Source organism: Onychostoma macrolepis, chromosome 25 (genome assembly GCF_012432095.1).
Source record: "Onychostoma macrolepis isolate SWU-2019 chromosome 25, ASM1243209v1, whole genome shotgun sequence".
Taxonomy (NCBI): domain Eukaryota; kingdom Metazoa; phylum Chordata; class Actinopteri; order Cypriniformes; family Cyprinidae; genus Onychostoma; species Onychostoma macrolepis.
Window position 1 is genome coordinate 11898668 of NC_081179.1, and position 16040 is coordinate 11914707.

The window sequence follows — 16040 nt, forward strand, 5'->3', positions numbered from 1 at the left end:
TGTCATGAAGATGTTCAATTAGATTTTTTTTTAATTAAATATTTATAAATGTATATAAACATCTATATACATCACAGTTCAAAAAGTTCTGTGGTTAAGATTGTTTTGTAAAAAAGTCTGTTATACTCATTCTTGATAAAAAAAACTAGAATAAGAACAGTAATATAGTGAAAAAAATATTACAATTTAAAATAACTTTTGTATTTTAATATTTTTTTTAAATGTAATTATTTCTGTGACAGAAAACCTGAATTTTCAGCAGCATTACTCCAGTCTTCAGTTTCATATGATCCTTTAGAAGTAATTTTAATATGCTGATTTGCTGCTCAAGAAACATATTTGCTATTTACCTTAAATCCCATCACTTTTTGTGTCACTCGAATTAAATTATGCTTATAAAATGTTTTTGACCTACAAAATAATTCACAATGGTGCTAATTGATTTTTCAGAACTCAATTGTCAAGCTATAGTCTCCTTCCCTGACAACATTTAATTTCCTCAAAGATTTTACCATTGGATGGCAACATAGAACAAAAATATCTCAGCCACGGACCAATCAAAAGCCAGGGAAAGAGACATCAGCTGAAGCAGGCATGAGAAAAGCTCCATGAGGAAACATCTCTAGCAATTCTCCAAAAGACTTTGATAATCTGTGGCAGCCTGCATATCTATTATTCATCAAGGTAAAAACAAATCATATATTAATAATAGGCAGTAAAGTGCAAAACAAAACAAAAAAAGTTGAAGACAAGATTTTTTTATTTTATTTTAAAAATATCCACTGCTGATACGTTACACTTTTACCATATATATTTTGCATAAAGAAATCTTACATAATAGAATTACAATTAGTTACAATCTGCATATAGAATATTTAACATTTCAACAACTTTTGTAGTGTAAAAACATTAAAACACAAACAAAATGGTATATATATTTATATATGTATAGAAAGATATCCACGTTTGCTGATGGGTACCACAGGAATAATCCAGGCCGGTATCTACAGAGACCCAGGCAGGTCGGGAAAAGTCATGTGAGAATCGTGGGAAATGTACAGATCTCCGTTCAACAGGAGGCAGTTGAAAGAAGTAAGCAGCTCAACCATTCTGTGTGCTTCGAGTAGGAGGTCCCGTATCTAACGGCCGCGGCGCGTTAGCCTCCGCACACCACTGCGGTGCACTTCCTGACCAGGAGCCTCTGCGGTGACCTGTGGTTAGACCTGTTTAGCCTTGGACCCGATGAGCATCCTGGTGGGAGTCTGCTGTTGTTTCACAAAGGCCAGGGAAGGTCGCTGAAATCCACAGGCCCTCCGAGGCCAGCGTCAGCTTCTAGGAGGCTCATGATGACGGCCATGGCTGCCTCGTCGTTACTGGGGCTGCTGGATCCCGGCTCTTCCATGATGTCAATACTGAGATGGGAGTTGTCACCTGCAGGCGGAGATTCGTTTAGTGTACTTGCTTGAGAATATTACATGTGATTCACTTAAGAGAGATTTATTCAGTGTACTCACTCATTAATGAGTTATTTGAATATGGGTATCCTATTGAATCAGGCCCAGGCACAATTCCTGCAGAAGGCAGGTCTGGAGTTCCACCATTTTGAATCTAAATGATAAAAAAAAAAAAATTTAAAAAAAGTTACAGAACAACAAAACAAGACACCATTGTTTTATGCACCAGTCAATTTTTAGATTCGGGGCTACTGGTTTTTAAACATTCTGTTTCAGATTAAAGAAAACATTCGAAACATACATATTTAAATGTTTATTTTATTGCACCATCTAGTATATTTAGTCTGTATATTTTGAGAAAATGGCCTTTAAAAGCACTTACATATAACTTTAGTTTTACTCTGTAGGTTTTTACAGAGGGGTTTGCTGCCATATTTTATATATTATATAACACTTTATTCCTAAAAACACGAAAACTGTGTTGACAGTATTTTCCGATTTATGGAGTGATAAAAGAAGATAAGAGACATCCAAAGTACCCTTAAGTTAAAAAAAAAAAAGGTTTCTGATTAGATTTAGATTTCTGTTCTGGAAATGTATGCAAATCAGATATAGATGAGTTTGGCAACATAACGTTTCAGAAAATTTGTAATATACACAAAAAAATCTTATTTTAATCAATCATATCTATTTTTTTATAAAACATTTTACCTTATTCTCCCGGGGAGACTTGGCTTAAAGGAATAGTTCAACCAAAAATTAAAATTTGCTGCAATTTTGTGTGTTCATTTTGCATTATTGCTTGTGATGTTTTTATTAGCTGTTTGGACTCTCATTCTGATGGCACCCATTCACTGCAGAGGATCCATTTGTAAACAAGTGACATAATGCTAAACTTCTCCAAATATGTTCTGATGAAGAAACAGACTCATCTACATCTTGGATGGCCTGAGGGAGAGTACTTTTTCTTTTTTGGGTGAACTATTCCTTTAACTGTAGATGTAAATGTGGTCAAAGAGTGACTCTCTCACCTTCTTTCCCCCTGGAGAGCAGGTGTCAGGTGGGGGCGTGGCAGTGATATTTAAAGGACTGGAGCCACAGCTTGAAGGGGAGGAGCCTCGAATCCTGGGGGCGGGACATCATTATAGAATCAAATATTTTAGTGAATGATATTGTAGTGCAACCTATGTGTGCCGGATGCTGCACGTACCTCTGAATCTCCATCACTTCCTCAGCTATCATGCGTCCAATCTTGCCAGCTCCGGCTCTAGTTCCTCCTGGAATACCAGGAACTGTCTGAAGAGGACGTTTCCCCCCACCTGTCAGAAACATACACACATAAATGTTAAAAATAAATAATAGATCTGTAAGAGAAAGTGCTCAGCTGGAAACGGATCTCACCGTCTCCTGATGTTAAAACGCTGTCCATGCTCTGAGGTGACGAGGCTGACTGCGAATAACTAGGATCTGCTCCTTCCAGCATACTGCCCCTGAAACAACACAATCAACAGAATGTGATTAATAGAAAAACATCACTGACATTCAAAATGTGACATTTCAGAGTTAAAAACTGGCAAGATCTCAACTTATTATTTTATTGTTATTAATAATAAACATGTTTTATATAATAAGTAATACTGTTAATAATAATAATAATAATAATATTATATTATTCTTTACACCATCATTATTAATACACATCATATACACATATAGTATTAATAGTATATATATAAAATAATTAACGCATTACTATACTAATAAATAATACTTTTAATAAATGTGTATATTATTCAATTTCTTCTGATAATTATAATATTCTATTTACTTTAATAAAATAATACTATAAAACTATTCACTATAGAACATACACACACACACTTCAGTTACATAATACTATTAAATAATAGTATTATTATTATTATTATTATTATTATTAATACTAATGTATTATAATAACATTTTATTTTATTATTATTATTATTATTAATGTGTGTAATGTGTTTACTTCTATAAAATTTATTATTTAGTATAATCAGTATAATAAAGATATCATTATAATATCTTTATATATACACACTGCTGCTCAAAAGTTTGGGATCAGTAAAAATCCCTTTTTTAAGGGAGTATCTTCTGCTCATCAAGGCTGTATTTATTCGATCAAAAATACAGGAAAAAAACAACAGTAATATTGCAAAATCTTATTGCAATTTCTAATATCGATTTGAATTTATTTCTGTGATGCAGCACTGAATTTTCAGCATCATTACGCCAGTCTTCAGTGTCACATGATCCTTCAGAAATCATTCTAATATGCTGATTTATTATAAGTAGCTGTTTTATTATGAGTAGTATGAAACTGTTGTGCTGCTTAATATTGTTTTTTTGGAACGGGATACTTTTTTCTTTGATGAATACAAAGTTAAAAAGAACAGCATTTGTTCAAAATAGAAATCTTTTCTAACAATAAAATGTCTTTACTATGACATTTATTCATTTAACATCCCTCCTGAATAAAAGTATTAATTAAAAAAAATAAATAAAAATTACTGACCCCACACTTTTGAATAGCATTGTATATATTGTAACACAAAATTAATTTTTTTTAAATAAATGCTGTTCTTTTAACTTTTTATTAAATCAAAGAATCCTTAAAAAAAAAAAAAACAGGTTCCCTCCTCCCAAAAAAATTATGAATCAGCACAAAACTTTTGATCCCAAACTTTTGAGCAGCAGTGTCATCGTTTAATATTATATTATTTTACGTTGTAATTTTTAATTTATATTTATATTATTTAATTTATTAAAATATACATAATCTATGTTTTAAAAAAAACATTTTTCAACATTGTTATCAGAAGTGCTGTTTTTAAGGTAAATGATGTTACTTCATTTTTAGAATCACATGCACTAGTAGTCATTTGTGTGCAATAACATGAAAGTAAATGTGCTCAGTTTTGAGTCTTTAAGTAGTGTATGATCCAAGAAAGAGGGTTGATTTAATCATTTTGGTTGAGCACCTTCTTATTTACACAAACATAATGTGACGTGACACTTACGAAACCACAGTGTTTGTAGAGACGATATATTCCACCTCTTTGGTCCAGGGGTTCATGAAGCTGAACCAGCGGCTCCTCAGAGTGATGAAAGAGCCGTCTTTTATCTTGAATTTGTAACAGTTTGTATTAATCTTTTCTCTCATCTGTAGCACTGAAGTAAAAATGCAAAAGAGCATTTATTACAAATGGCATTATAACAGTAAATTACTTTTTAAACATTCATTTCCAAAGAGTATGAATAATTTGATCGAGCCAATAAGACAGAAACCTTGTCTGTGGCACTCGGCGAGGTGACCGATGTCATCCTGGTGAAAATACTCATAAAATGACGTTCCTAGAAGCTCCTGAGGCAAGTACGCCAAGATGGCTGTCGCCCTAAATGGAAAAAATGAATTGCGGTGATAAACTAATGGATTAAATGAGAAGCTAATTCACTGACATGAACGGAAATCAATACTTGTAGACCCTTGAGGTTTCTGACAATTCAAATCTCATTTTAGTGAGAAATCAAATCTGCTCACCACACACAATATTAGTGGTCTTTTGAACCTTAAAAGTTGCATATAAAATTTTAGCTGGTGCCCTATAAAAAATTCTCTCAAATGGATGATTCTTGTAGATGAAGTAAGATGGATCTAAAAGCACCTTCTCACCTCTGGTCGACGAAAACAAACTTGCCATCGATAGCGTGGCGGGAGACGTATTCTGTGGGTTTAACACGGATGTCGCCGTTCATGGGCTGGGGGATGATATGTGGGTGTAGGCGGCCGATGGCTACTAGACAGCTGAGGTTGCAGCCCTCATTATCGGGTTCGTTATCCTCATCTAAACCCATCTTGGTGGGCGGCCAGCTTTTCAGGTAGCCAGTGCTATGGATGGTACAGAAACTCTTGCGGTCTGCTGTAGAGAGAGGGAAAGATTTATCCATCAGCCTCTGAAGCAAAAATGCCATTAGAGGACACAAAATAATGGAAAAAACAGCAAATAGCAGATATATTTTATTAATAAACATTTTTTGCTAATACATTCTATAAATTGACTATACATAACCCTAAACAATTGTTAAAAAAAGTATTATTTTTAAATTTTATTTTAAAAGTATAATAATCCTAATATACATTAAAAAAATAAAATGTTTTTTTTAACATGTAAAATATACGCATTTGTCCAAATATTGTCACATACACAGATATATTTACATTTATATTTAATAACAAATTATATTTTAATCAGCCTCTCAAGCAACAAAGCTATTTGTGAACAAAATAATGGAAAAACATCAAGTAGCAGATATATTTGATTAATAAACATTCTGCCAGAGTGTATATATTTTTTAAATAAATATTATTTTTAAATTAATAATTTAGAATTTAATAATTCTAATATAAATTAATACATTTAATGTAATATATACATTTAAAATATTCTCTCTCTATATACACATACATATGTATTTTATTAAAATATAATTTATGAAATATTTATATGAATGTTATTTTTATTATAGAAAAGATTTTAAAATCACAAATATTTGACAATTTTTTATTTTCAAATTAGAGAGATATTTCAAGAAATGTTGTTTATACACACACACACAAACATTTCATTTTTAAAATATCTATTTTTTTCTCTGTTTTCAGAGTCTTTTATCCCATGCAAACAACCTGCAAAGTGAGTGATACCTTTCTTTTTAGAGCAAGTTGAGGGGAAGTCCTTGTCCTCCATCTTGACAGATGGACGGTTGCATTTCATTCTACAGAAGAAAGATCTTCGGGCCCCTGAACACAGTCTTGAGGGGCCGGGAGTGATGTCAGTCTTCACTGGTAGACCAGCTTCAGAGAGAACCGAACATCAGTTCAAGTGCCTTGGGCTTAAATGTGGGTAAAATGGTAAAATTTATTAAAACAAACTTTACTTTTGGCATCGATGAGTCGTTCCCGTGGAGCCGTGTCTGACGATGACAGCTGCTCTTTAACTTTGGCAATGTCTTTTGGATGCAGGTAGTCAAACAAACTCTGGCCAATCAGATCATTCTGATGGTTCAAAACAAAACTATTTGCATTAACGTCAAAAACTTCACTGTATAAGAGCAAGGAGATCACTGTCAAGAAATTATACCTGAGTGTAATTGAGAATTTTATAAACAGACTCCGAGACGAAGAGAATCTTTCCACGATCGCAACCAACTACAAAGAGGAAGCCATCGGCAGCCTGCGGAGAGAGAGAGGGAAGGAGAGTTTTTAAACAGATCCTAAGTTTTCCACAAGATAAATTCTCAAAAGCCTTGGAGTTGATATTTTAAACACACCCTTAAAATCAAGTGCTTTAATTCATCATCAGACAAGAACGCTGGTTTATAGTTTGCTTCCGTGTATGGGTTGGTGGCGCCTATAAGAAAAAGAGAGAAACAGAAAAGCCAAGCATAATTAAATGTGGAAAAAGTTTGGATTTAGACTCATAATGAGCTCAATCAAATGCATTTTGGCCTGCGCTGTGGTAGAAAGCTCTCACCTCGTAATGTCTTCATGTGTTGGACGGCCATGCGCAGTACAGTGAGTTTGTCCAACTTGCGAGACATAGCATTGCAAGTGGGGACTAACGAAGCCAACTCGTCTATAAAACTGTTCATTTTATCCCTGCGTCTCTTCTCTATCTGACTGTGAGCCTCCCTAAAAATAAAATCATGTAAAATAATCAGTCGAAAACACCTCTTTTTCATATAACATTAATTAAGCAGAGAAAAGTTTCATCTTCACCTTACCTGGCATTTTTTATCCGGCCCTGCTGGTCATCCCTGGATTTAGGAGAAAATATTTATTATTGATTTATCATTCATTTATTGATCCCTTTATGTCTTTAAACTGTGTATTTAAATATAACAGCATATAATTCAAATTCATTTACCTTCCCATAGTCTTATCTTTATCTGTGTCCATACTATCACTGTGAAAATCAAAAGAAAAACCACAGCAGTCAATAAAACAAGCTTTTACAACATTTTTCTAATTAAATTATTTTTCAATTCTTATTAGGAAGGGAAATTTGTAAAAAAATATTAGGAAACATTTCTACTCACTCAAACGAAAAGCCATCAATCCTGTAAAACAAAATATTAAATATATACATTATAAATAAAAATATTTCAACACACAAATGTCATTTTAAATGAATAATTATAATTAAACACACATAAATAATTATTATTATTATTTAAAATATGAATAATATTTATTAAGAAAATGAGTGAAGAAAACTTTGACAACATTAAAATTGTTATTATATTACAATTCATAAATTGGTCATTTTTTTTTTAAACTGCCTAATTTTCAAGCAATCAAAAAACATCTCCATCACTATTTCCCATAGCTATTTTATGTGATACTACTTAGATTCATGAAATGCAGAACTGCTCAAACATAGTTTGCAAAACTTAAGGTACAATATGCCATAAATAGTATTATAATATACAATCAGGAGTTCACGCACTGGTATTCGGTAGTGCTGCCCTTCCTCTTGCGGTTGTAGTCCATGCCCGTGGTGCCAATGGAACTGCTGATGAGATCTGCAGAACTCTGGGACATGAACTCATTCATTGTGGAGGAGATGTCCATTCTTTGGTCTGCCATTAGATCATCTTAACAGGCAAAAAAAAAGAAAAAAAAAAATCATCATTCAAGAACAGTTCTTTAAAATGGCTACAATATGCTGCATTATATCAATGTGTGTATAGAGAATAAAAGATGCTCACCACACAGATTCAGTCAAGCAGCTGTTCAATACATGTCTTTCCACCTGTGGCAAGATCCTGTGGACAAAAATAAAACTGCATTTTTAACAAACAAATAGGTTTCCACTGACAACAAACTCTACATTTCAGTTTCACATAGGCCTAGACTTATGAGGTTATGAGAAGTTAAAGTTAAGACTAGTCAGTATTCATTAATAGAAAAAAAAGCTGTCTTCACTTTGTCCGTGAACTATTTTTAACCAAATGGACCAAACCTTTTTTTGGACCCTATTAGCTTTCATTGTACAATACAACCAATGTGCTTTCTGAAAACAGAACTTTAAACTCAATTCTAATTTTACAGGCGACTAGTAAACGGAGACCAAAACTGGGGTGATAGTCCCTCTTCTTTGTACGAGTCAGAAGCTTGGCCGCTGCAAGATGAGATAACTGACCCCGAGAAATGCCTATATAAAGAATTACAGTAATCAATGTGTGATGATACAAATGCATGAATGACAGTTTCCAGGTCTTTAAAGAAAAAAATTGGTTTCAATTCAGAAATAATTCTGAGTTGGGAGAGCCCAGCCTGGACAACACTAATGACCTGCATATCTAGAGCCAAAGATAAATCCTTGGCAATACACAAATTCTTAAGATGATCTTAAAACACAGCCTACTTATAATTTCATTAGAGGCAGATGGGGGTCCAAAGACAACATACTCAGTCTTTTGGGTATTAAGATGAAGAAAATCACTCGCCAACCTGGCTTTAGCCTCAGCTAAACAATGTACAAGTGCATCAAAGGATGGAAATTAATTGGAGGATGGATCAATTGGGACATATACTAGCTAGGTACCATCAGCATACAGATGATACAAAATATTGGGTTTATGAAAAATTCAGCCCAATGGGCACATACAGGTGCTGGTCATATAATTAGAATATCATCAAAAAGTTGATTTATTTCACTAATTCCATTCAAAAAGTGAAACTTGTATATTATATTCATTCATTACACACAGACTGATATATTTCAAATATTTATTTCTTTTAATTTTGATGATTAGAGCTTACAGCTCATGAAAGTCAAAAATCAGCATCTCAAAATATTAGAATATTACTTAAGATCAATACAAAGAAAGGATTTTTAGAAATCTTGGCCAACTGAAAAGTATGAAAATGAAAAGTATGAGCATGTACAGCACTCAATACTTAGTTGGGGCTCCTTTTGCCTGAATTACTGCAGCAATGCGGCGTGGCATGGAGTCGATCAGTCTGTGGCACTGCTCAGGTGTTATGAGAGCCCAGGTTGCTCTGATAGCGGCCTTCAGCTCTTCTGCATTGTTGGGTCTGGTGTCTCATCTTCCTCTTGACAATACTCCATAGATTCTCTATGGGGTTCAGGTCAGGCGAGTTTGCTGGCCAATCAAGCACAGTAACACTATGGTCATTGAACCAGCTTTTGGTACCTTTGGCAGTGTGGGCAGGTGCCAAGTCCTGCTGGAAAATGAAATCAGCATCTCCATAAAGCTTGTCAACAGAAGGAAGCATGAAGTGCTCTATAATTTCCTGGTAGATGGCTGCGTTGACTGTGGACATCAGAAAACACAGTGGACCAACACCAGCAGATGACATGGCAGCCCAAATCATCACTGACTGTGGAAACTTCACACTGGACTTCAAGCAACATGGATTCTGTGCCTCTCCACAATTCCTTCAGACTCTGGGACCTTGATTTCCAAATGAAACGTAAAATTTACTTTACTCTGAAAAGAGGACTTTGGACCACTGAGCAACAGTCCAGTTCTTTTTCTCCACAGCCCAGTTAAGATGCTTCTGACGTTGTCTCTGGTTCAGAAGTGGCTTGGTAGCCCTTTTCCTGAAGACGTCTGAGCGTGGTGACTCTTGATGCACTGACTCCAGCTTCAGTTCTCTCCTTGTGAAGCTCTCACAAGTGTTTGAATCGGCTTTGCTTGACTGTATTCTCAAGCTTGCGGTCATCCCTGTTGCTTGTGCACCTTTTCCTACCCAAATTCTTCCTTCCAGTCAACTTTGCATTTAATATGCTTTGATACAGCACTCTGTAAACAGCCACACCTTTCAGTAATGACCTTCTGTGACTTATCCTCTTTGTGGAGGGTGTCAATGATCGTCTTCTGGATCATTGCCAAGTCAGCAGTCTTCCCCATTATTGTGGTTTCAAAGAACGAGAGATACCCAGAATTTATACTGTAGGGATGGTCATTTATTCAAACTCAAATGTAAATATTCTAATATTTTGAGATACTGATTTTTGACTTTCATGAGCTGTAAGCTCTAATCATCAAAATTAAAAGAAATAAACATTTGAAATATATCAGTCTGTGTGTAATGAATGAATATAATATAAAAGTTTCACTTTTTGAATGGAATTAGTGAAATAAATCAACTTTTTGATGATATTCTAATTATATGACCAGCACCTGTATACAATGAAAATAAAATGGACCCAAAAATAGAACCCTGCGGCACACCGCTGTTTGATTTAGCCAATGCAGAACACAAATTACCAATACAAACTGAAAAAGATCTATCCTTTAAATATCCAGCGTCAACTGCCAATAAAATATTGTTAAGGAGGCCAGATTCTGTAATATGAAGGGTCCTAAACCTGACTGGAACACATCAGTTAGAGCATTAACAACTAAATACAAGTTGTGATAAAATGACCTTCTCTAAAACATTTGATAAAAAGGTAAATTTTAATATAGGTCATTAATAACTTACAACTGTACAATCTAAATTAGGTTTTTTAATATGTGGTTTAGGGGTGTCGCGATATACCGGTATTGATGATAACGTGATATTCAAAGCAACAATTATCGATATCGTGTTAATTTAGTGTGTGACGATATACCGGTATTGGCGATAACTGCAATATTTAAAATGAACAGGACTGATAACACCACATGTAAATACTCCAGCTCCAGGTGGCAGTATTGCGCCTTAACCCTGACACCTGTCAAACAAGACGACGACGCAGCACTCGCAGCTATCTGAGAAGAGCCGTGTTCAGAGTAAGCTGCCATTATTTTACTAGTCATTAGAATGGGAAATGTTACATTAACCTGTTAACAGAGGTTTTCTGTGTTCATATATTTAAGTAAAGGGTGATTATTTTAATAAGTACCGTGTTTTCTTTACTCCTCTTATTTTTGTATTTGCAATCAATACGGCCTGTGCGTAGTAACACTTCATTTCTTTGTTCAAATCTGTTAACAGTTACACGATTAAAACTGATCTTGAAAAACTGAGCGACCACATTGCTATATTAAACTCTGTAAAATGGTAAGTTGGTCGCAGTGCCATGCACTTAATGCCTCATCTGTAGTCGTTCTAGATGCACGTTAAAACTGAATTAGCAGCGCTCTTACTGCATGACTTCAGTGGCGCCGGCGCAACTATAGGTTAAAGAGCTTAAAATACGGGTATACAAGCTAACAGGTTAAAGTATCAGTTTAGATGTTAATATGGCAACACTTTACAATAAGGTTCATTAGTTAACATTAGTTAATTACATTAGTTAACATAAAATGAGAATGAACAATACTTCCACAGCATTTATTAATCTTAGTTAATGTTAATTTCAGTGTTTACTAATGCATCATTAAAATCACAAGTTATGTTTGTAAACTTTAATGCAGTGTGAACTAACATGAACAATGAACGACTGTATTTTTTTAAACATTAACAAAGAATAATAAGTTGTGTAATAAATATATTGTTAGTTAATACATTAATGTTATCAAATGACATCTTATTGTAACGTGTTACCATTAATATTTATTCATCATACTGTTGAAATTGACAGTATTTTTTCTCTTGTTATTTCATAGGACCTCCAAAGACGACAGAGAACGCCAGAGTCTTGTGCCCTGCGTTTATCAGTATCCTCATGTTCGTTGGGTGAAAAAGAAAAACTCAAACAAAGCAAAAAATAATTTGACTGATATCCCCCCCAGGTTTCTATAGATATCGCGATATATCGATATTGTGAATTCTTATGGCCACAATAACCATGATATGAAAAATCTAATATCGTTACAGCCCTAATGTGGTTAAAACAAGCAGGAATATTTCCATTGATTAAACTGCTATTGAAAGGAGTTTGAATAGTAGTACATAAAAGATCAAACAAATTTACCAGTAGCCAAGGAGGTATTGAGAAAAAAACTCTTGAGATATTCCACACAATACAGAAAGTCATACAGGTTTAGACTGAAATAAGTGATGATGACAGTATTTTCTTTTTTGGGTGATCTATTCCTTTAAGTTAATAGGTAACTTGAGCTTCTTTATTATCTACAAACAAAATGACAAAGAAAAAAAAAAAAAAGAAAAAAAATCTCTCTCATACTCCCACAAACACACGGAGGAATCGGTGAGCTTCATCAATGACCTGCTCTGGTTGCCAGGAAACCCTTGGAAAGCTCGCAATCTAGGCCACATTTAGATTACAGAAATGCAACTGGCAGAAAGAAAGGGCCGGAAGACCCATTTTCTCTCGCCGTAAATGAAACAGGAGTCCCCTGTGTTCAAATGGGATTTTCTGCCAAAATAAAAAGTGCATTCGCAGACCCTTCAATCAGCCATTTAAATGCCTACACAGGAGCAACAGTGCAGTTATGTGCGTGATGCCTACGTCATTTTTCAAATTCACATAGTTAAACAAAAGGGATTTATTCTCATAGCTCATGCACTGCCATCACTCCACCCATCTCCAAATGATCTATTCTTGAGTGCGTGGGCTTGCCTTAACAGACTGCCAAATATAAAAAAAAAAAAAGAGGAAGAAGCGACAAAAAGATAAAAGTAGGTCATCTCAGTTTATTCGAATTCAAGTCGATTTCATTATGGTGAAAGCCAAACATGCAAATCAAACCTCCCTTCATGTCAAGATTATTATAATGTCACATTTAAAGACCTACCTGTATTACTCATCCTAATTACGAGTCTCTATTCAAGTTGTTACAGACAAATTTAGGAGAACCATGACGTGTGGTTGAACGGAAGAAAGTCCAGACGTGGTTTAAGGAAAAACAACTAATTCTGGAATTGAGTGCTGATGAACGCCCAAATGATGAGTGTTTGATGCTGTACTTTAGGAATGCAGTTACTTCAGCTGAACACCACACACCCGTCTTACAATATGGAAGCAGCACTTGCAAATAACTAGTTAGACTAGTCACGACTGAAAGCAAACAGTCTTTTAAGGCAGGGTATAGTATTTTTCACAAATGTAAAGCTGAAGCAAGTTGTCACATGGATTTCAAATGTTTTACAATTATTCAGTACTATTTGGTGTTCAATGTTAATTAATATGTAATATTACCATTTTTAAATATTAGTGTTCATTTACATTTAACAAATATTAATATTCTAAATGCTTAACATTTATTAATATTGTATCAACAATTAAGTTTAATATGGAAAATAATACATTTAATAATGATTAAAAATAAAATACAGAAATTACAAATAAATAGTAAAAATTATGTACATATTTACAAATAAATTTTAATTTAATTATAAATATTAATATTTAAGATTAATTTAGATTTATCACACTGTAAGAATAATGAAGTGTGCAAAAATAAGCCACACTACTGGGGCATGTTGTCACCAGTGGGCAACATATGTTAAATGAATTGTATCTTTTTGCATGTTAGAAATGTTCAAATGTTTCTGTGGTCAAGAGTTTAAGATTTGTGCCTATACAGATTTTAATCTTTCAAATGTAAATCAAAGTTAAGAAATAAAGTAAAAATGTGACAACTAACCCTGTCTGCCCTATACAGTGTTATGCAATGAAAGTACTTCGTTTGGGCTTTTTGCCAAATTAATTAAAAGTTTTAAAATTATATTGTCATCCTAAAACAAGTGAAAAGTTGAGCTAAAAAGTAACACAAATTTCAGCATAATATCCAGCAAGATCTGAGAATGAGGCAAAGAACACTGTGTGCTTCAGTGAAAACAAGAACATCTGACCTTTTGCAAAAATGCGTTCTGGTCAGTGTCACAAAAATGTACTTGCATTTGTATCGTTGCCTGGTAATAGAGTATCATCTTAAATATTCCATGTCTAACATGTCAGATTTTTAAATGGAATTTTGGACTTCACTGTATGCACGTTGCCAGCTGTCTCTGGCTAGTACTCAGACTGCTTAAAAACGGCTCATTTGAATGGGGACTAACCTCACGCCCTTTATCTGTTCTCTGTTCTCTGAAGCTGCTATCTTTATGATGGCAACAAAACGGACATGGATACACCGCAATCGAAAGCAAACTGACGCCACTGTAGCCCTGACTCAAACCATAGTGAGCTTCCAACCTAGAAAGCATCACTTGTCTGTCGGCACAAGCATGCCGTCTAGATAGACAGCTCATAAAGGCTTTGAGACACAGACCCAATTTCTAAGGCGAACACAGCAGATATAATGTAAATGGAAGTACCTTTTAAAGTGACCAACCCACACAGGAGGCTCGAGCACCCTTGCACTCCCTTTATTCAACCATCTTAAAGGGGACGCAGATCATTAAACCTCACATCGATGATGATGGGTGTGGGTTTGTGGCTACGTTCGGCTATGATTTATGACTTTCTAACTAAATCACTGACACCATGACTGTTACAGTTGTGGTGGCAGCTGGATCGGTTCTAAGGTATTCAACCCGAGAAATGTCACGGACGCCCCTCCTACTGAAATCAATATGCGAGCGGACAAAAAAACCGCACATAATACATCGATAAACAGAACGCGATACTTAGACCTGATGGTCAAACGTTAAATCGTCTCACTTACCGGAGGAATAGCTCAACATCACAGTTTGTTTCGGTTATTTGGCGTCCGGTCCGTGAGGAACTGTGACATAAACGGAATCAGTCTCTGACCTACTTTTCTTTCCTTCGTGTGACTGTCGGACCACTAACCTATATTTTCCACCAATAGGATCTTTGGATAAAAAGGTGCACTTGTTGTGGCCAATAAGAGTAGCGCTTACATTTCACGGCGGAATGATTGGCAGACGGAGTAGCCAATCAAACGGGGCTTCTTGCGATTCACTGACATGGCTGATGATCCCAGTAAGGGGTGGTTCTCAATCGCATGTTACTGCATTGTGTCTAATGTAGCCTACTTGCTCCTGTGAGAAATGGATGAGATTGTTGAAAATCATTAGCTTAACCTGTAGAGTTTACGATTTCTTTGAGAGAGATGCTGAGTTTTAAGGAATAATGTTAACAATTATGTTTATAACCTATCCTGTTGAAAACAAAGAAGGGACAGTGTTAGTGGAAACAATATCCAATAAACAATTAAAACTACAAAAGGGGAGGAATTGCAGAAGATTGTTTTCATAAATAGAATATGTAACAGTATTCTTAATTAATACCGTTTATAAAAAAGGTGGCTGTTTAAAAAGAAATGAAGGCTACACATTACTGATTACTATTAATTTTTTGTGTTGCTATACACAGGAATATTTCAAATGAACTAATGTACGAAGACAAAAATCTGATTCAAAATGGTAAGAAGATAAACATTTTCTCTTACAGACTGATTTACCACGAAATCAATTAATAATTATGAATAATTTTAATAAAATTAATATGGATGAATCAATAATTCTCATAAAAGTTATACGCAATGTACATACAGTAATTCTAAATGTATCACTATGATGATATATGATACTGATGCTATATATATATATATATATATATATATATATATATATATATAGCTTTGGATAAAAGC

At 34.5% G+C, this 16040-nt stretch overlaps 1 protein-coding gene across 1 annotated transcript; it reads right to left on the bottom strand.

The window, feature by feature from the left end:
* Positions 1-742: 742 nt before the first annotated feature.
* On the bottom strand, positions 743-15241 carry bmal1a (basic helix-loop-helix ARNT like 1a). The gene is made up of 19 exons (XM_058767784.1): positions 15087-15241; positions 8262-8318; positions 8000-8147; positions 7590-7610; positions 7418-7456; positions 7275-7307; positions 7025-7182; positions 6822-6901; positions 6632-6724; positions 6429-6546; positions 6196-6345; positions 5167-5413; positions 4782-4888; positions 4514-4664; positions 2856-2944; positions 2665-2773; positions 2486-2579; positions 1515-1608; positions 743-1431 (listed from the first exon to the last, which is right to left on the bottom strand). Exons 3-19 carry the CDS (start codon positions 8137-8139, stop codon positions 1274-1276), a joined length of 1881 nt encoding a protein of 626 aa, XP_058623767.1. The 5' UTR covers positions 8140-8147; positions 8262-8318; positions 15087-15241; the 3' UTR covers positions 743-1273.
* Between the last annotated feature and the right edge of the window lie 799 nt (positions 15242-16040).